The sequence below is a fragment of the Octodon degus genome, unplaced genomic scaffold (genome assembly GCF_000260255.1).
Source record: "Octodon degus isolate 3935 unplaced genomic scaffold, OctDeg1.0 scaffold00090, whole genome shotgun sequence".
Taxonomy (NCBI): Eukaryota; Metazoa; Chordata; class Mammalia; order Rodentia; family Octodontidae; genus Octodon; species Octodon degus.
Window position 1 is genome coordinate 4,422,172 of NW_004524666.1, and position 22,046 is coordinate 4,444,217.

A 22,046-nucleotide genomic window follows, 5' to 3' on the forward strand; every position below is an offset into this window, starting at 1 on the left:
TGCTACCGACTGTGGCAGTGCACAGCTAATCTTCAGAGACCAGCCCAGAACAGCTTCTGAGCAGATGGACGTGTGCGACACACACTGACAATTCTTGCTTTCCTGAGATCTAGTTTAATTATCTGACAGCTATTCTTACACGTGGCCTTACAAGGCCGCGTCTGGAAGCCCCATCCTGCTTTTGGATATTAAATTGTATTAAGAGGAAAAAAGAGGAAGATGGAGGCAAAGTGGGTAAGAGGAGACAAAGCACCATGGTGACCAACTGAGGCTTGCTCAGGAGCTGCCGGGTGGTGCCCAGTGAGGAACACTCTTTGCCTCTCACACTTCACCACAGTCACAGAGAATATTTCATTCCTGGCACCAGAGCCATCGTTTTACACTAGGACAAGGAGCCCTTTCTTCAAGTTTGTTCCTGAAATAAACAGTCACATGAGGTCACTGAAGGTGATTTCCAGGCCTCTGGGGACTCTGGCTTCTATTTAGAGCAGATGAGCCACTCCTACTCTGTGTTTCTCTTTGTCCTTTATTTATCTAAATTGGTTAAAATGAGAGGTTTTACAAAGTAAAATTTCTGGCATCACTCTGAGGTTGAGGACATAAATTGGGGTCCCTGCAGCTGTGCAGAGAGAACGGAGGTAGCACAAGACCAGGTTAGACCTGACACACGCTATCTGGAGGAAGTGATTTTCACGGTCTGTTCAGGGGCTGCTGCTGTATTCCGGGGTGAGAATGCAGGGAGTGTGGTGGTGGAGGGGTGTCCAGGACAGCATGAAGAGGAGCTCTGGGCCTGACTGCCACACTCTCAGGATTTTCCTAGCCTTTCTCAAAGCTCTGAAAGGTGCCCGCGAAAGTAAAGCCTATGAGGGTTGCCAGGTCTACCACCAGACCTACTTCCGGAACAACACTGTTGGGGTTTTAATAACTCTGACAGCAGCTTGTCACCACAGCTAAGACTGCTTATGGCCTGTTAGCGCTGGGGCTCAGAGGCTCAGAGAAAAGCGCAGGAGGCATCACTGTGATTTGGCAAAAATCCCAAGAGGACTGAGAAGTCCCTTCAGCACCTGCCTAACTCCCCTAGGGCTGTTTTAGTTCCTTCTCAGCAAAACTGGGTGGGGACAAAAAGAACTCCAGAGGATCCTGACAAATGGTTGACTGAGGGAGGGAAGTGCAGAAATACTTCCAGCCAGATTGCTTTTAAGACAGGGTCTGCCCAGTCATCTGCAAACTGCCAACTGAGCCAAACCCTTGGGACCAATCAGAGCAGCGCTGCGTGGCTACAACTCTACACAAGCGACACAGAAGGGCAGCAGAGAAAAAAAAAAATAATAATAATAACAAGAAAAAAAGAATGTGACCAACTTTTTAAAATGGTAAAAAGAATTATTGTGCTTGGTAGAGAATTAACCTATACCATGAAATGTAAAGTCACAACTCACAAGACACTCCTTTTCTACCAGACCCAAGGTAACATTTTTTCCCCATAAAGTGGCATATATGCTTATAGAATTGTATTTTAATTCAATTTAACATTTATTAACAGGTGTGGCTACACATTTTCATCATTTTCTTATCTGCATGTGACCTGACATGTACAGATCAAAGGCTAAGTTCATACGTGCTGGTACTATTTTATTGATCATCTTAAAACAACAGTGGTTCCTGCCCTAAGAAAACAATCAGAATATGAGATTAGCGAGAGTGCAGTTCTAGGCATTCCTATATTTTTCTTTTGTTTCTGACCACCTAGTTTCCTCTTGCATTCCCGTTAAGTAATTTTGGCTCTACCACCGCCTAGGTAATTCACAAAACTTATATTAGTTTCTAGTTCCCAAAAGAAGCTCAACATCAGTCTGATTTTTAAAGTGAACAGCGGTGGCCAAGTGACTCACCTGGAGACAGAAAGGAAGTGAACTGATAGAAGATCTCGGTGTCCTTCTTGTGGCCGCTGTACCCCACCACGCTGCCCACATCGAGGGGGAAGGTCTTGAGGAGAGCACCTGTGGCCAGGTCGTGCAGCTGCAGGATGTTCTTCACATCGTGGAGGTAGCACAAGACCAGAAAGTTCGACCTGACACACGCTACCCATTCTGGAAACAGAAGGAGAGAGAAAAATCTAAGGTCAGGTGAAAATGAACGCAAACTCTGCCTTGCGCTGCGCAGCGCCCAGGGTTACCAGGTCGTTTTATGGTGGGTTTTCATCATTCACCTAGTCTCAGAGAAGTCTTTGCCTAAATGACTGGAGCTATTATGTTCAGAGAAAATAAACTTTCTCCACCTTGAGCCAGGGCCCCTGATGGTAGAGACAATTTGTGGGACATAATTAGCCTGCTGCTACAGTTTGAATAAAGGTCTCCCACTGGCCCATGTGTTGGAGACTTGGCACCCCAGCCTGGGGCAGAACCTTTAAGAGGTGAGACACAGTAGAAGTTGGGTCCTTATGGGTGTGGTCCTGAAGGAGATACTGGGATCGCAGTAGCTCCTCATCCTGTCTCTTTTTGCGTCAGTGACTGTGGAGTGGGCAGCTTTCTCCCACCACAACATACTACCCTTACTGAGGGCCCAAAACAACAGGGGCAACTAACCACAGACTGAAACCCACAGAACTGTGGACCAAACTAAACCTCCCTTCCTGTTAAGTTTGTCTTTTGTCACAGAGACAGAAAGCTGGCAGCCACACCTGCCTAGGCATTTTCTACCCCAAACCATGCTACAGAAGATGGGGGAGGAGGAAAAGAATAAAAACCAACTCATGATTACGTCTGCCAAGGTAGCTTACTTGGAAGAAGTGTATTTAGGATTTGGTATACCCCAGACACACTGCAAGGTGTTAGAGACAAGTAGCAGATGAGGTCATTTCTGTCCTTGAAATAACAGTGAGAAAAATACAAGTAGTAAAATGCAGATGAGGGTAAAGGGGGGGATGGCTGAGGACCCAAAACAAATGGGAGTCCCTATGCAGATACAGAGTTGAACACACGTGGCCTTGAGTACAGAGATGTGCCAACCTGGGCGGGGGGTGGGGTGGGGCAGATAGGAGCAAGACTGACCCAGAGACAAGATGAGATCCACTTTCACAAATAAAGAAGCCCTTTGCACATCAAAAGAAATCACCAACAAGGTAAAAAGGAAACCCATGAACTCAGAAAAATTTTAGCCAACTGTCCCTTAGACAAAGGACTTCTATCTGGAACACTTAAAGAATTTTACAAAATAGGCCCCTAAAATTTAAAGGTCCAATTAAGAAAAAAAATATGCATCTGAGATGAATATATACTTCTCAGATGAAGAAATGCAAATGACAAATAACTATATGAAAAATTGTTTGACATCATTGATCATTTGAGAAATGTCAATTAAAACAACATGAGATTCCATCTCACCCCAAAAAGAATGGCTTTCATCAAGAAGTCAGCCAATAACAAATGCTGAAGAGGCTGTGGGAAAAAAGGAACCCTTCTCCACTGTTGGTAGGAGTGTAACCACTTCTGTCAGTGTGGAGAGTCCTCAAAAAAACTAGGATCAGAGGTCCCAGCTGTTCAACCCAGCTATTTCCCTTTTGGACACTTTTCCAGAAGAACTGAAAACATCATACCACAACTACATATGTGTACCCATGTTTGCAGCCGCACAAACTGTCATAGCAAAATCTTGGAAACAATCCAAATGCCCATCAACTGAGGAATGAATAAAAAACATGCGATATTTTTTTAATACAATGAAGTATTACTGAGCTATAAAAATAAACTCGGGGCTTTTATAGGTAAATGGATGCCACTAGAGACCATACTGATCAGTGAATTAAGTGAGACCCACATGTGTAAACAATGTATTGTCTCCCTAGTGTAAAAAACTGAAAGAGTAAATAAAAGCCAAAAGTTACAATAAATACTGTGCAAGGGAAAGAAGCAACTCAAAAGGAAAGAACAACTGGGATGGGGGAAAGGGGAAAAGAAGGGGGAAGAAAAAAAAAGAAAAAAAAATATATATAAAAGACAGCTAAGATAATTGTGCTAATTTCTGTTGGTTTATTGAAAGAAACAGTTAATGCTTAACTGATCACTTCTGCATGCCTTTATCTGCTAACCTGAGCAACTATTTTGAAGATAACAATGGGCAATACAACAACCATTATTAAATTCCTATCATCTTGTTTTGAAATTCTGTATTGCTTTTATTGGTTTCTTTTTGTTTTCTTTAAAGGAAAGAAAAGAAAATTCAGGGTGAGGTGCTAGTGGTCATCAGATGGGGCATTCGGACAGCCAGCTATAGGGGAATTTGGTCTTTATTGCCAAGCCATTTGAACAGAATGGTGGCACTGGGAAACACAACATCGAACAAAGGATTTTTGTATATGACACAGAAGAAAAAGTCCATTGAAAGATGAGGGATATGAATATAAACCCTAGCGCAATGACCCGGGGAGAACTTCATGTGATAAAGCCTGGACAGAAAAGGAGAGAAATGAAAGGCTGTTCCTAAGAATGGCCATGACTTGAGGATCACAGGGACATGGAGAGGGACACAGACAAGTGAGCTCTCCTCAATGCCCTGGGCAGCAAGCTACAGTGACAGTGCTGAGAGGCCCAGCTCAGAGGCAGAGGTGAGCGAGGGAGGGGATGGAATTAAGAGGGGTAGCAAAGGGCAGGTAAGAGGTCAGCATGTGTTAGGGACAGAGGGTGGAATGCCATACCAGCTATAAGCAAGGCAGGGCTGCAGGCAACAGCCGAGATGTGCTGAAAAGACAAGCTGCTGTTGGGTGTCATGGTGGGGTTCTTGACACTGCTTATTTTCATAACCAAGAAACTAGCAGTCCACACTTACAATGGTCAACTATCTACATGAACAGGGTGCTGGCCAGGGGCATGCAGGCTCTCCAGCGCATGTCTTGGTTCTATGAGACAACTACCACAGCAAACTGCCCCAAAAGTGAGGAGAGAAGAGTTCTTCCATCCAACAATAATTTTTCATTCTCTAAAATTGTGTGTGTGTGTGTGTGTGTGTGTGTGTGTGTGTGTGTGTGTGTGTTTTAAGAGCACCTCAAGCAAGTAATATATTTCACACGGCTTACTGTTCTAAAGAGAAAAAGTATGAGAGAAAATTGAAGTAAATTATAGCTGTCAAAGAATAATCAATCTGTGTTAACTACAAGGTACACCAGAATTATAAAACAGGGAAAGTGAATAATAAAAGGACAAGGAGATTTGTGGACTGTCATTAATAAAAGCTCTGACTTTATAGCTGTACTTTATGACTCATCTCTAGTTTTTAGTCTCAATAGGGCATTCTGTATTAATGATATACAGCAGATTCAACTGTACTTCGCTTAGAACTGATGAGCTCTACTGAATATTGAAGGTTTCCCCTTTCTAAAGAACATACAACCTTTCAGAAGGAGAGTTATAAAAATATCTCAACCCCCCCACCAAATCTCTAGGCATCAATTTGCATTTTGTTACATCTACAAATGAGAAAGTATGTTACTTTAAAGCATATTAAATACCATCATCCCCTTTTCAGCTTTAAATGGAATATAATGCCAATGTCTTAGGAAATATTTACAACATCCATGGTAGCTCCCTTTATGAGGATCACAGCTCCAACTTGTTGAGCACCTGAGAAATATCAGGACCCTTCCAGGAAGATACATGCCACCAGAGTCTCACTTGGATACACCAATACATATGCTCAATGCAAGTGGCACACAGCACTGAGGGACACTCAGGAGACACCAGGTGCTGGCTGTTCTGGTCATTATGGAAGATGTTTCTGCCATAGTGCAGACAGAAGTTATCAGGCTCTCAATGTGACTATGAAGATGTTCAAGGTAATGACTCCAGACCTGTTCTAGGGCTCATGGATGCTTCCTCCAAATGAGAGTAACAAAGGTTTTGAGGAGACAGGTAAGGACACTTCCTTGGAAAGAGCTCCTGCCATGCTGTAAATCTCCCTCCCTGCTGGGGATGACTGACCCCAACCAACCTGAGAGACATGAAGGACTGGCCTCTGACTGAAACCTGAGAACATACAGGGACAGTGACTGGAAGGTAGAAGACTAGCTGAAGAACAGAGGCAAAACCTAGGACGGGCAGCTTCCTCAGGGGTGTACAGGGTTTCTGTAGGGATAAGTAGACAGGGAGGTTGTCTTGGGTCCTGTCCAATAGTACTGGGTGGAGGAGCTCCAGATATCAGTATAAAAGGGTGGAGGAGAACAGTCATTCTTGGACACTAAGGAGAACTTCATAAAAGCAATGCGCCCTTCAGAGTCAAAGGAATTACAGCAACAAGGGCCTGGAAAGAAGTGCCCAAAGGACGCTGTGACCCTGAGAGCTGCAGCTATCACCGTCTGCTGACCACCCCAAGCAATGCCAGCTTGAAGCACCTGCTAGGCATAGAGAACACATTCCTCTGAGCCAGGGAGGAAGGGTCCCTTACTGGTCCACATTGTGAAACAACACAGCAGCTTTGATTCATTGAGGAGCTCACTGGAAGGGCGCTTTTGCTGAGCCAGGGCTGCTCTGCGGGCTGAGTATCCATTCTGCTCAATCGAGTACCATGAACACTCCTAGATTTTAACCTCAGTTGACTCATAAGCAAGACATTCACCACCATCAAGCCAACTCATGGGAGATACTGACCTCCCCTTTTGAGTAAAAAAGTTGCAAAAATCAGTGAGTCTTACTCTAATCAAATTTAGCTTTAGGACAGTAATTCATAAAGCTGCACGTCAATTTTGGGGGAAAATGAATGCAAAGGCCCTGAAGACACCATCAAACACTTTGATAGGAAAGTATGGGGTCTTGAGAGGTTAATGGAGTTCAGTACACAAAGCAGTGACTGCAGTGGTTTTCAATTAAGTCTGACACTAGTCTTTTTTCTTTTCTAATAAGAAAATGGGAGATGCAAACAGCCAAAGGTTATTTGCACGCTTAAATCTAAGGCTTGTGAATCTAAGTGGTTTTAAGAATACAGTATCAGTGACTATCATCAGACAAAAAGTATGAAGACAAGTGCTATTTGCTTTTTTTTTTTTTAAAGGCAGTACCTTTTAAAATCTGACTCTATACTTTTACAATTGTATAGATTCTGCATTTCTATATGATGCCATGCTAAGTCACAAAGATGTCACATAGCAAAGACTCAGACCATGATTCAGACATCTCAGTCCTAATGACAGAATGTCAAAGGTTCTGCAGGTTGTAATCAGTCAGCAGGGAATGAGATGGACTGACATGCTGGCTCTCTCACCCAAAACAAACAAACAAACAAAAAAAAAAACAACAACACAATTTTCAAGTCACCCATAACCTTACCTAAGACATCTTTCTCATGCTCAGGAACAAGTACTTTCCATTTAGACTCCTCAGGATCTGTGAAGTCGATGTTGATCAGGCGATAGTTGGGAGAGCAGCGATTCGTCTTGAACGTGAACACTGAGCCCTCGTTAGTCACGTAGTCGTATTCTCCCTCAAAGTTGTCAATCAGTTTTACCCACTTCAGGATTCCTGGCAAGAGACCAAGCATTTCTGTCACCCGCAGATGTTAAAATTGGTAAGGTTTATATGTTCAGAGGGGAGGACAGAGCTTTTCTATCTTCAGAACACCAAGCAGAGATCCTACTTAGAAACTCTTAAGGCATGAGAAAAAGCAAGGATCAGTTGTGATGAATTATAATTTGTAAAAGATGCTGAAGTGGCCCTAGAAACATTGGTAATGTGAGGAAACCAACGACCTCTCCACTGCCCCACTGGCCCACTGCCCCACACAATGTGCCAAATCTTCTGCCATCTGTGTGTGCCAGCCCTGAGCACTTCTCTCTGCTCCTTCAATCGCACCATGCCAAGTTCTGTCTCCTGGCCTACAGCAGTGGCTCTCACCTGTGGACACCTGACGTTTGTCCCCATGGGACAGCTGGAAGTGTCTCGAGACATTTTTAGCTGTCCAAACTTGAGTGTGGGGGTTGCTCCTGGTACCTAGTAGGTAGAGATCAGAGATGCTGCTAAACAGCACAGCAGCAGGCAGCTCAGAATGCCAACAGCAGGGTCAGGGAGATAGCCCAGCCGCACTAGTGCCTACCTGGCAACTGCAAGGACCTGAGTTCGATTCCTGGTTTAAAAAACAAAAGTGTGACAGCACCAATTCTGAGAAGACCTGGGCTACAGCACAGGCTTCCTGCCTAGGCTTCGCACAGTCACTCTTGCTTTTCTCAGTGCAGCAACCACTGTGATGTCTTAATATTGTAACATGGTCCACTTTGGGGCTCTCAGAAACTTTCAATGACTTCCCTTTGACAACTGGACTAAAATCCAGGCCCCTGCTGGTGCTGCATGCGCCACTTCTTGTGTAAGCAGTCCTAACTTTTGCCTCAACTCTTGTTCTCTGTGGCGCTGGCCTCTCAGTTCTGTAAAAACACAGCTGTCTCCTACGCCTGGCCCACTCTCAGATGGGCCACGCTTGCCACTCCTGCCAGGCCAGCCACTGCACTGCTCTGTGTATTTTATTAGTCTACGTTTGTGGTACATGTTGTTGACACTGTGTGGAGCTGACACACTACATAACACATCTTAATTCTTTGTTTTCCTCTTTTCTCTCCTGGCCCTCCCCCTTCCTCCATTTCTGGATCACCAAGCTCTGCATGGAAAGAATGGCATATACTTCACAGGAAGAAAATCTGTGTTGAATGAAAGAGACACCCTACGATCTTTATTCCCAAGAATTAGTCTGGAGATGGTCATGGCTAACATCCTAACGATATTAAATATATTCACTATCATCAGCACTGACAAGGCTCACTGTACACACTTTTCTTACTGAACCACACTCCCAGCCCATGGGCAAGACACCTCTGTCACAATACAGCTGCCACAGATGTTCAGAGAACACCTCAAACATTTGATAAACAAAAAAGTCCTATGCCTTCTAAATTACTGCAAGCCAGCGTCCCATCTTAAGCATTCTCCAGGCATCTCCTACTTTCAATTTCACAGTCACTGTGAATTAAAAATGAAAAAGAGTCATACTGCTGTATTAATTTGGTTCATTTATATTCCTTGTATCTTTCATGAGTGCTTTACATTCATAATCTCATTCATGTCCATGGTATATCTTCATATAATTTGTTGTTGAATCTAACTTATTAGAAAAAACATAATTCCATCACAGAGAGTGAGGGCTGGGGATGTAGCTCATTGGTAGAATAATTGCTAACCATGTGTGAGGACCTCCTGGGTTTGATCTCTGGATCTCTGGTACTGTGAAAAAAAGAAGAAAAATATGAGGAAAGGGAGTTAGGAGGAAGAGAGGAGGAGGAGGAAATGACAGGAAGAAAGGGAGCTTATTCTGTCTTGGATTAATTTGGATTAAAACTTGAGCTCTCAGGTTGGGGATGTAGTTCAATGGTAGAGCATTTGTATAGCACAAGGCTCTTGGATCCTCAATATGGCAAAAAACAAACAAACAAACAAACAAACAAACACCTCAAATACTCAGCTCTCCCTCCAAGTTGTATGACCTGCAGCAATTTCTTTATCCCCTTCTAAACCTCATTTTTCTCAAGTAGAAATTAAGAATACAAATAAAATGCAAGAATTATTATGGAAGTGACTACTAGTACCTATCTCTTAATAAAATTGTGATAAAAGTATTTCAAGCTGTTGGATTTAAGTCTAATAAGATCAGTATTTTTAAAGAAATCCCTAGCTACCTTATATTTTAGCAATTATCAGTTAAAAAATGTGGGGGGAGGACCTCACTTACACTAGGAAGCAAATGTAGCAGGTACCCAGAAATGCATACCACATGAGCTGTGGAGTCTCTATGAACACACATCTAAATTCCTTCTAAGAACTTACAGATTAAAAACAACCTTAGTAAGTAGAAACACCTACCATGTCCCTACATGGAAAGACCCAATATTTCAAAGGTGCAAACAATCCTAGAGGAAATCAATATATTTAACACAGTAACAATCAAAATCCAAATGGGAGTTTCAAGGAGTCTGACTTGATTTTAAAACTCATCTGGAAGTACAAGCACACAAGGCCAGTCGGTGCCCTTCTACTGACAAAGAGGAAGTGGTGTGAAGCTCTCCCCTTGGGAGGTTAGCACTAGCCTGACTCCCACAGAAATAACCCTTCCTTTTTCTTTGTACTTGTTCTGCCTGTATTTGCACCCACATATACTACGGTCTAATTCTAAGTCATATTTGAACTTTGTAGATAATGGAATGGTACTCTTTTGCATACAACTTGTAGATTTTCACAGGACATATTTGTAAAGATCAATCCTTTGGCTACTGGTACTGACTTTTGGCTGCCTTACTGTGCTCGAAGAATATATCCCATATTTCAGTAGGTGACTACGAAGAATATGTGTCCTGCTATCACTGGGAATGCAACGCTAACTATGCCTCGCAGGTCATTTGTTAATCACACTGTCCAAATCATCTATGGATACGCTGGGATTTTCTGCCATCTGTCCTATCAGTCACAATACAAATTCTGTTAAAAAATGTCCTCCAGTTGTAGATTCATAGATTTTATTTGTATGCCTATTTACTTTCGCTCTTTATACCTTAAAATTATGCCACTGAACGTAGACAAAATTGACACTTTAAAAAGACTGACTTTATGAGTATCAAGTTTTATTCCTAATAATGCTTTGCTACTTTGATGTTAAGGTACAGAAAGAAACATCATTCCCACAGTAGTGTCTTAAGTCGACTATTAATCACCTTCTCATTTTTGTGAAGTCTTCAAATAGACTTCCAACACTTTTCCCTTGTTTTTTCTCATTGGCTTGTCCTGATTCAGAGTTTATCTTTTCTGGAAGGAGTTCGTTCTTGATGTCTAATACCTCCTGGCGGGCTGTATTTTAGCTCTTTTGACATCCTATTTTATTAACTCTCTTCAGCTGTGTCTAATCTGCTTGACTTAATACCTGAATTTTTGCTCATGATCATATTGTTCACATCTACCTGTTTTACTTAGTCCTATTCCAAATCTGTTTATATTACTTGTTTATTTTTAAAAGTATGCTTAACATTCTTGATGGTGTTTTTCTTCTATTTTTTAAATTTTTCTTTTATTATTTTATGTATTTGGTACAGGGTCTCACTATGCAGCTCAGGCTCAGTGATTCTGTTTTCAGCCTCCCCAGTGCTGGGGTTACAGGCATGTGGGTCTCAGTGGCCAGCTCAGCGCACCTGGGGGCACGGCTGGCGCAGATTATGGTGCTGGGGATCGAATTGCAGTCCCTGCGCTTGTGTAAGCAGCTGCTTAGTCCGCTGAGATAGCTCGAAGGCCCTGGTGATTCTTTCTTATGTTGGCCAATTTCCTTGTCTGAGTTTGCTTTCTGCAAAACCACTGATCTCCTATGACACTCTCCATGGGACTCTTTGCAGGCCCAGGTTGAAGTATCAGTCTCTAGGGAAGATCAGTATTCAGCTCTGCCTACCTCTTGGAATACAATAAGAACACTTAAAATTAAAACTCTTGGTTTGAGGACTTTTGGATTTCACAGGTGCAAGCAAGACACCCAGCATCCGTGTGAAGGTCAGTTTCTCTCAGGCTAAGAGGAAATTTAATAGCCTCTGTCCTCTAGCCCTAGAGGCAGTTTCCGCATCATACATGCCACACCTTCCTGCCTTACCACCAGCAAGCTGATTCAACAATCTTCCCTTCCCTGAGTGTGCTTCTCCTAAGATTCTCCACCAGGGAGAAGCCAGGGTCTTACCTCCCACCTACTTCACACCAGCAAACACATCTAGGACCATCCAGCTTCCGCTCCAAGAGTCCCGCTTTCATTCTATCTTTTGTCTCTCTGATTTCCTTCCTTTTGTGCCAAATTAGCAATGTCTTTAGAAAGATGCTCTGTAAGTGTTTTATAGCATTTCTGGTGTTTCAACTGGAAGGTTATTCAGAGTGTACGATTTGCCAAAGCCCCTGACAGTGTTTAGAATTAAATCTCATAAAAGGTTAAACTCAGCATCCGAGTTACAATTAGACATATTTTTTCAGTGACAAACAGCAAGCCTCGAAAGACTATTTAGCAGGTGATCCCCTAAAAGGTAACTGCGTCTTACTTCACCTAACACACTGCTTTACAAAAATTTTCTTGAAAAGAATAATAACCTAAGTAAAATATTACCTCACAATGTAAGATTTGAAGATAATCAGAAAGTTTCATTTGTTGATGAGAAGGAAGAAACAATTTTCTGGACTGTGACATTTGTAGACACAAAATCTTGGCTCAGTGAAATGTCAGGTCCCTTAAATATCCATCTTACAATAAAGCATTTCCTGATGGGGAAACCTTTATTTCACAGAGTAACCATCTATGGTTTTTGGCTGAAAAGGTCTCTTGCCTGTGGTGGTCACCACCACCCCTCCCCACCCGAAGTCACCACAGCTTGCACCAGGGGCAGCACAGAGCGGCCGTTTCGGCAGCTCTGCTGCACACACAGGGGAGCCTCAAGATGTAGAAATAACGAGGTTCCACTGGGCACCAATATTTCAAAAAGTTTGTGGTCATTTTCTCTCACCAAATTCTAAAGCGTTAACCTTAGCCATAAATACACACAGAGTCAGAAGCTCATTCAGGAGAAAGAAGGTTGCTCGCTTTAAATCTAGCCATAAAATTTCAAAGATAGTTCAAAACCCAGGCCTCTGAGGGGCAGAATGACTGAAGCGGAGGCTCACGGGATGCCTGGGCTCTGCTGACTCCTCAGTCTGGCCTTTGGTAGGAAATTGTTCATGGGAAAAGGCATTTCAGCTCAACACCAGGGCACATTCATTTTTGCTACTCACAAGTGAGAACCCTGTTGATTTCAACAGAAAATAAGAAAATTACTTTTTTTAAAAGGAGGCCTGGCTTAACTCTCTAACCCATTCACTTTCTGTTCATTTGTTCTGAGCTTTTTTTGTCTGTGAGTAGTGTTATTCACGCTGAAGTCCACAGAATTCAATTCTCAAACCTCTCCACAGTAAAGTTGAAACTTTTAAATAAACCCGCTTCTTAGGGATTGATTTGTTTACTGAGTTAGATTAGCTTACAATAAATCCTCTTATGCGTTTCCTAGAGCAAAGACATACTTTCACTCCTTTCTTTGGAAATCATCAATGATATTAACTACATTTCATAGAAAATGTTGTGTATGCTCTCTAACAATAGGAACTAAGGTGCTGCTGCGCTTCACAGAAGCTGCTCGGGCTTGTCATGATGTGGAGACAACAAACACAAGGCCTGCCGAGCACAGGAGCCGAGGGGCAGAGGCTGCGTCCTCTGGGCCACACACTTCCTCACATCTCCTTCTGATGCACGGTAACAGCTAGAACCCAGGCTGGGAATCACACTGGCCGGGACTGGTATCCTAGGTGTCATTCAGAAAACCAGCTGGGCTCACAGGCTTGGTTTCCTGCAGAGGAGAGAGTGATTTGTGTTCTTGGGAGGTCGCCGAGAAGAGTGAATAAAGTATCTGCATTTGTAGCTTGGCCTGGCACACAGGAAGTGCTACATACACAAACCCAGTGTCCTTTGACAAAAATTAACCCAGTATGATTCCTCTGAACAGAGTGATTTGCTAACAGTAAAATTTGAAAAGCTAACTGGCATCTTCTGGGACCATTTTTCCTAGTAAGAGTCCTTAGAGTACTTATTTTAGGGGTGTGTGTGTGTGTGTGTGTGTGTGTGTATGCAGTGTCTCACTAGGCAGCTCAGACTTGTAGTGATCCTCCTGCTTTCAGGCTCCCCAGAGCCAGGATTACAGGAGTGCACCACCATGCCTGGACTCGGAGGCTGGTTCAGCACACCCGGGCGCAGGGGTAGGGGTGCCAGGGATCAAACCCAGGCCTCTACACTTGCCTAAGCAGGCACTTAGTCTGCTGAGCTATCTCACCGGCCCTACTTATTTTAAAATTAATATTAAAAAGTCTGTAGCTTAGTGTGAAGGCCCTGTGCTCAATTTCCACTACCAAAAAAAGACAAAAACAGTATAAGTACTAATTTTAACACCTTTTTTTGTCTTTTAGATTAAAGTTCATATTTTACTTATTTCCCTGTGGTCTTTTGGTGTTCTGCTTCTCCTTTTACTGCTTTCCCACTCTGAGACACACCATTATTTTCTGCCAACTCTGTCTTTTCTCACAGGCGCTCTCCTCCCCTATTGGTCGGGCTCTGAACCTTCAGGTACCTCTGCTAAGCTCTGGGTAACTCATTTACTCACAGGTACTCAACAGTGTACCCCCATTTCCAGAATACTCCCCACAGTACCCAACCCCGCTAGGTATGAACAGCGGAGCAGCAGCACTTCCGCTACTCAGAAGGAAAGGCCTTCCTTACGTCAGGCAGTGATGGCTGACTGAAACATGTAGAGTTTCCTTTTATGCCTACCTATGTGTTCTCAAGAACTACCGATTAACTTATGCAGGAGAAATCTCATTTTCTTTGATGACATGAAAGGATTCACTGCAAAGTACTGAAAACTTCATCAATCTGAAATGATCAAACGCAGCAACAGCAGAAAAAGCTTAGTGAAAGTCTAGGCAAAATAGAGTGTGCTCAGATTTCCTAGCAAAAGCCAGACAGTTACCACCTTTTCTCTCCAAACCCTGCACAAATTCTGCAACTGGAGCACAGACTTATCGAGAGCCTGTCAAAGGATGGCTAGGGGAGAATGGTGTTAAGTTACTAGCCACAAGGATGGCATGGGACCTACAGCTCCCCTCAACGAACAAGTGCTCCTGGAGGATTCTACTCAAAGACCTCAGACAGAATTTTAAATCTATTCAGAATAAAGTCAGTTCCTTTTTTGCTGCTGACTATCCAATAAAGTATCTGTCCTACTGAAAAAGGAAAGAATCAGAAAGGAAACATAGACAAGGAAAGAAACAGAAGAGAAAGGGGAAGTTCAGTTTTCAAAGTTCAGAAAAGCCCTGCCTCTGTGCCTGGATTTGGGCCCTGGACCACAGCCTCTTGGACAAGTCCTGGAACACTGCAGTCTCCATGCCCACTTCCATAGGCAGGGCGCCCACAGGGTAGGAATCACGTTGCCACCACCTTCATCACCCAACGGAGCAACGGCAGAGTAGGGCGATGGTACATATCTGCTTACCAACTAAATCTGAAGAGTCCTGGATTTCAGACAGTCATACACACCTATACTGGTTTATAACATAAAGGTATCAAAAGGAATCAAATTTAAATTTTAAAGTAGTAGTATCTTCTATTTTTCTATATATTTAAATATATATCCTTCCGTTAAAACTATTTATGTAATTATAAGCGTAAAGATACAAATGACTTCAATGTGGATGCCTACATTTAAAGGCCCCCATATCTGGGAGAAAAGATCAGCTCTGAGACCTGATATTAAACTATGTGGCAGAAAATATGTGGAAATTTATTCCAAATTTAGTCTAAATATATGAAGGAATTTCATATATTCAAAATAGGGTTATGGCAATATTACTAAACAAAGTGCATATAATATATATTATATTATATTATATTATATTATATTATATTATATTGTAAAATATACTATAAATAAGTTAAAACCAAAGTCTTCATTGGGAAAAGTACAGAAAACATAACTCAGAAAATTAAGAGTAGTAATTATTTTTCAGGGTTAAAATGATTAATGTCCATAAATGGTCAGACATCAGTTGCTTTAGGAATCAGAGGAGTTGGGACTCCGCTGTCTCTTTTACCACTTCAGTTAGGTGCCGGCCTCTTCACCCACACTGCATTAGCTCCATTCTGAGAAGCAGAGAAGTAGCTCACAGAGAGCTCAAGCTGAAGGCAGGCCACGACCTGCCTTATTTTGTAAATAGGATCTTACAATCTAAATGCATCTAAATGTAAGCTGTGTTACTTTTTTAAGCTGTGTTACTTCTTTGGTTCCTGGCTTACAGCTCCCACAGCCCTTGCTGTTTCCTAAAGGACTAGAGTGTTAAGGTAACATATTTAGCCCCCTGTCCTCCTTTCTGAAGCAGCTACAGGGGGACAAAGGAAAAACAGTCTTTTGTTATAATGTTGAGATGCTTTAGTCTCAAATCCAAAAATCTCCTCGTGACCTCCCCTTGCCCTCTTTCCCCCGTCCTTTCTCTCTCCAGGGCAGGCTACAGGAATTAGAATCTCTCTTCACGAAGGAAGGCCATAGAAACTAGACAGATCCTCTCACCTTCCTGCACCTTTCATCGTGGAACTAGCCCTAAGAGTTCTCTGACAGCTGATCACAGGAGCCTTGTTCCAAGAATCCAACCCCTTCCTCAGGAGAAAGGAATGCTGCACCAAGGGGCAGGGAAAACCAGGACAGACAGGTCAGGCTGGGCACCCTAACCAGGACCTGTGCACCAGTCCAGGCCTGTTTGTCTATTATAGCCCAAAACTACTGTCCGCGCTTCAACCAGGCCTATGCACTGACACCTCCATGCCACTCCCAAAGACAGAGTTCAGAGAGCTCTACAAGCAGAGGCTTATGGGAAGGTGAGCAGGACAGTGGTGTGGCCCAACTCCACAGGAACGGAAGCCGCTGTGCTCAGGACCCTTTCGGGCCTCACTGTACGTATCTCATCATCTGGCTGCTTATTTATAGCCTTTCAGAATAACAGAGTAAACTAGCAAATGAAAGTATAGCATTTTCCTAAGTTCTGTGGGCAACTCTAGCAAATTAATCAATCACAATGCAGGAGGTGGTAGGACCTCAACTGGTAGCCAACAGGCAAAAGTTTCAGAGTCCGAGACTGGTAACCATGTATAAAGCGGGAGTGAACCCCTTTTTGTGGGACTGGATGACATCTTAGGGTAGATAATGTTCCAACTGAACTGAATTGGAGACATCAGCTGGTGTCTACTACCGAACTGCCTGCCTGATGGTGGGGAGAAATCCCCACACATTTTGGGATCACAGAGTGACATGTATTGCGAATGGGTAGTACACAAATTAAACTTGTTTTTTCTTCTGTATCATCAGATAAGCATGTGGGGTTTGTCAGATGCTTCTCTTTTCTGTTGGTCATATTCGTTCACAACTGCCCTGTCTAGAGCTCGTTTTGAGGCCCTAGCGACCTCTGCTTGTGTTCCTTTGGGAACCTCAAATCTCTGTGTCCCGCACTCTCCTAATTCCTAACTCTTGTATGATACAATGGAGTGCAAAAAAAGGACAAGGACTAAGATTTGAGGAGAGAATGAAGGTTTCCTTGAGTTCTGCTAGCACTCCTAAGTTTCTTTAAAGACTGCAATCTCTTATTAACACTGACATGCAGCTCAGTATACAAATACATGGATGGAATTTTCTTCCCTATTTGAAGCTAAGCAATTTGTATTATTTTTAATTTGTTAACTTGCATATTTTAATAACATAGGCCTATTTAATAATTTAAAGACACAATGAAGTTATAAATAGAAAATGAACACAGTACTCTCTAGAGGAAAGATAATTAGAATTTTTAATAAACTGGAGAGGCTGAGTCCTGTCTACCATCTGAGGAACACGCTTGCAAGACAGCAGCAGGGCTCCATTCGGCTTCATTTTCCCCGGTTCTAGACAGACCTAGCAAACCACTCCTGGGAGGTGACAGTCTCTCATAGAACATGTCTACGCTGCCGTGGGTGCTGGAGGATTCCTGAGATCTTTTTTAACAGAAAAACGTACAGTGGTGCCTTCGTTTAGGAACTTAATTTCTTCCATGACTCTGGAAAAGATGGCAGCACCCGTGTTTGTGCGGGAACGATGCCCGCGGAGGTGCCTGGCACTCGATGCAGAGCTTGCGAACGAAAACAAAATTTTACCGAATGCTTTATGTTTATGAACCAAACTGTTCACAAACAAAAAAAGCATTCATGAACCAAACTACCACAGGACATAGCTTTATGGAATGGATACACATCCTGCCAGATGTAAGTGTGAATGGTACTCTCTAACGTCTCAGAAGGTTAGCAGGTGAATCTGTTTAGAGATGTTTAAAAATAATACAATGCTTAATCTGAAGTACTTTCAAGAAATACGGATCGGATATTAAAGGTACACAAATTATTATGAAAGGCACTCAGTACTGTATATTCAGAAATCTGTATCAAATGTTTCTAAAATATACTTATTTTACGTTAATCAAGACAAGGTACAAGTAGCTGAGCGTCCTTATGGGGGTGCCAGCCTACCTGACAGTTTCAGGGCCTAGGAATCTTGGCCACGATAAACTGCATCTAAAGAACTTCCACGCTTGATGGCACCGCTGGTATGATAGTGATGTTGGAAAATTACACTAAAAATGAGCATCTTCAGAAGTTGTAACTGGCTGGTTCTATATTCACCATGGCAACATAAAAAGCCTTAGGAAGAAAACCAGGCTGTTACCTGGCATGCGGTTCAGTACTGAGCAGTTGTACGATTACCTGCTAATCTGTAAATTCTCACCAGCCTAATAATCCTTTGCCTGTGACAGTCTGTTCCACTATATCCAGATAGTTGTGCCACTTTACAGACCGATGTGACAGCTTCTTCACACTTCTCCTCTGCAGCATGCATGGGATGTTTTCTCACCCAGGGAGAAAAAATACAGTTACCTTCAATTTACAGAGAAAATGTGAAGCTAAGCGATAGCATCATCCAATTTTCTTTCCTGTTTCATGGAATAGTAATGAAAGGGAAAAAATCATATTAACTGAGATGATGTGGTAAAATGGAAGACAGTTTCTTGGGAAATCAATTAGAAGACCAACATAACTGCTTTTTTTTTTTGTGGAACCAGGGATTGAACTCATGCCCTTATTCTACTGAGCTATCTTCCTGGTCCCATAACTGCTTTTTAATGGAGGTCCCAGAAACAATATCTGCATCTGAAAAATAACTTACCCGTGATGCCGTTGGATTCCTGCTGTAGGTCACAGTACCAGAGTCGGTTTACTGGATCACATCCTTCCCTTATTGATAATAAGACATAGCGACCATCATCAGATAACTGTGAAGGAGAGACAAACAGTGCAGGGGTCTGATTAGCTGTTCTGTGAGGCAACTGTTAAATATTAAGGAAAAAATTAAGGTTGCTGGAGGTGGCAGTGCATGCCTGTAATCCTAGTCCCTGGGAGGCTAAGGCAGGAGGATTATCATAAGTCCAAGGCCAGCCTAGGCTACACAGTAAGTTCAAGGCCAGGCTGGTCTACACAGTAAGACCCTGTCTCAAAAAAATGTTTTTTTAAAGGTTAACTTCAGATGCAGTTTAAGATCTGACAGGAAATTTATAATAAAAAAGAACATAAATATCGAATTGCTTCTCTCCATCACAGGTGAAGAAACACACTAAGTTACTTAAATTTTAAAAAATTTCGTGAGTACAACTGAATGTCCTAATAGCTTCAAGGTCATTTTTCTTCTTCATCTATTCCATAGGAATACATGCAGACTGTCATTCTGATCATCAACATCCTTGGCTTAGAAGTTTGTTCCCGGGTTACATTTTTTTAAAGCTGCTGTTCTAAATGAGGAGGAAGTAGCAACAATTGCTCACGCCGTTTCAGACTGGTCTTTACTAGGAAGTCTGTTGAGCAACTTCACACATATCTTGAGCCACGGGTGCCATAAAATCCCAAAAGATGCAAGGCCTGTGCTTCTAGAAGTTTCTTTTTTAGCATGCAACAGCAGAAGCTTGGACAGCCAAAGATTCATGACCAAAATCCCGTGCAGCAAACAACATACTATTCTACAGTACCAAAATCGCTAAGTGCTATGAATCTAGGATACTCTTTCGCAACTTTCTGCATTTGGCAACTTTCATCATTATGTTGCTGTATGTAAATCGGCTTCACTGTCCTCGCTGTATGCTGGTTCCACCTAGGAACATACCACAATCAATCTGTTTCTCCACCATTATACATTTACACTGTTTCCATTGTTTTCTGTAATTATTTTCTTCATAAAATTCTTGAACATGTTTGTTTGTAACCTCAAGTTCTTCCTAAGTGATAGAAATAGAAATAAAACTGCTTGCCCTGTGGTAAGATGGGCACATATTCAACCTTATTAGTGGCTTGCCAACTTCCCTCCATTGCCCAGAGGCAGTGGATGAGAATTTCTGTTTTTCTACACTCTTCCCTATAATGGTCAGCTTTATGTCAACCAGAATAGGCCATACATATTTGGCTAAGCATTATTCAAGATGGTTTTGGTATTTTTTAGGTGAGATTATGCCTAAATGAGTGCACTTGGAATAAAGAAAAATTTCCTCCATCATGTGGGTGGGCCTCATTTAATCAGTTGAAGGTCTTAATAGAACAGACAAACCTTACCTGAGCAAGAAGAAATGAACTCTGCCAGCTGACTGCTTTTGAACTCAACCAACCCTTCCCTGGGCCTAGCCTGCCGCAACCTGCCGACCCCCACAACCATATTATTTTATTTTATAAATAAACGTACCTTCCTCCTCTATGTCAGTTCTTTTTCTCTGGAGAATCCTAACACATTAACAACTGTTGTTTCTTCATTTGCTTATACAATAGAAATTTGGTAAGCACATAGCGATTATGTACAAGATATGCTTCTGGATGTTAAATTAAGATACCAGAGAACAACTCAAGGAAAAAAGTTACACCTAACAAAGGACACAAACACATAAATACACTGTGCAGGCTGTTATGAAGGATAAATGCTACGGGGGTCACCGTTAGCTCATGGTATGGGAAACAGGAGGTTTAGGGAGGGAGTACAGTTTTATTTATAGTAAATCTGGCTTCTTGAATCAGTGAATTTGTACACTGCATCAAGTCTGTCACATTTTTTTCTATTTCTTTCTTTTTTTTTTTTTTTGTTATTTTTAGTACAGGGTCTACAGAGTCTCACTACTCAGGTCGGACTTGTAGTGATTCTCCTGTTTCCAGCCTCCCAAGTGCTGGGATTACAGGGGCGTACCACATGCCCAGTCTCAGTCACTGTCTCAGCGTGCCCCTGGCAGGGCCAGCATGGAATGCCTCTTTTTCTTCTTATGTGTATTTCTCTTTCCCTTATCCCTGCTCTAGTACTTCAAACACTTAATTTAACTGTCCCACAGGCCAAAAAGATAGTATTCACTTTTTTTTTTTAATCATTGTGATTTAGTTTCAACTGCCCTGTCTTTGAACTCATTGATACTTTATAGTATCTAAACTGCTGTTGAGGCCAAATAGCTCAGTGGATTAAAGTGTCTGCAAGCAGGAGCAGGGGTCACGGGTTCGATCCCGGGCCTGCAATGCTGGACTAAGACTGTGCATGATGGCGTGCACCTGTAATCCCAGCACTTGGGAGGCTGTAAACCGGAGAACACTATGAGTCCGATCTAGTAGTGAGACCTTGAACACCTTGTAGACCATTCCCTAAAATGTAGAAAAAGTAAATAAACTGCTGTTGAGCATATATGGAATTTTTAATCCACAGAAGGCTATATTTATAGTGGTTTGTTTTGTACTTTTACTTCTCTGTTAACTAGGTTAACATTTTCTAAAACCTTTAAAATTTTTATAATAACTTTCTTTAAAGTCCTTGTATGTTAGCTCTGTCATTTTTGTATCTATTTCTGTTGACTAATTTTTCTCCTGGTTATAAATCACACTTGCTGCTTCTTTACACATCATGGAACTTTTAAAACTGGACTCTGAATATTGTCTGGATTTTTTTTTTTTAATCTGCCTCTGAAACTTTTTAAAGCATTAACTACTAGTACATCAGCTACATCTAAAAGGTTTGCCTAAAGTCCACAGCCCTTCTACCACGCTGTGCCCTCTCTTAAGTCTCTTAACAGCCAGGGTATTCACAAGGTCTTTGCACGTGGGTCAAAAGTGGGTCGCCTGGCCTTGTTAAACCTCTGTAACTGTTAGCTCATGATTTGTCGGTTGTTGCTAGCCTGCATCATAGAATCTCATCCCCTGCGCACACTACTTAACATATCATTGCTTGATGAAAGATACCTGCTCCATGTTATGCCTAAGATGTCTGATATTCAGACAGACAGCGAGGTTAAGCTTAACAGCCTAGGTTGTATGATCATAACAATAAGCTTCTCTTCTGGAGGGTTAACAAC

At 42.2% G+C, this 22,046-nt stretch overlaps 1 protein-coding gene across 1 annotated transcript in view; it reads right to left on the bottom strand.

The window, feature by feature from the left end:
• Prep (prolyl endopeptidase) overlaps positions 1 to 22,046 on the bottom strand; it is a 112,771-nt gene that overhangs the window by 43,098 nt on the left and 47,627 nt on the right. Inside the window, exons 7-9 of the mRNA XM_004637457.2 lie at positions 18,854 to 18,959; positions 7,314 to 7,505; positions 1,893 to 2,090 (exon numbers count right to left, since the gene is read on the bottom strand). Of these exons, the coding sequence (XP_004637514.1) occupies positions 1,893 to 2,090; positions 7,314 to 7,505; positions 18,854 to 18,959 (496 nt within the window). The remainder of the gene's footprint in view (positions 1 to 1,892; positions 2,091 to 7,313; positions 7,506 to 18,853; positions 18,960 to 22,046) is intronic.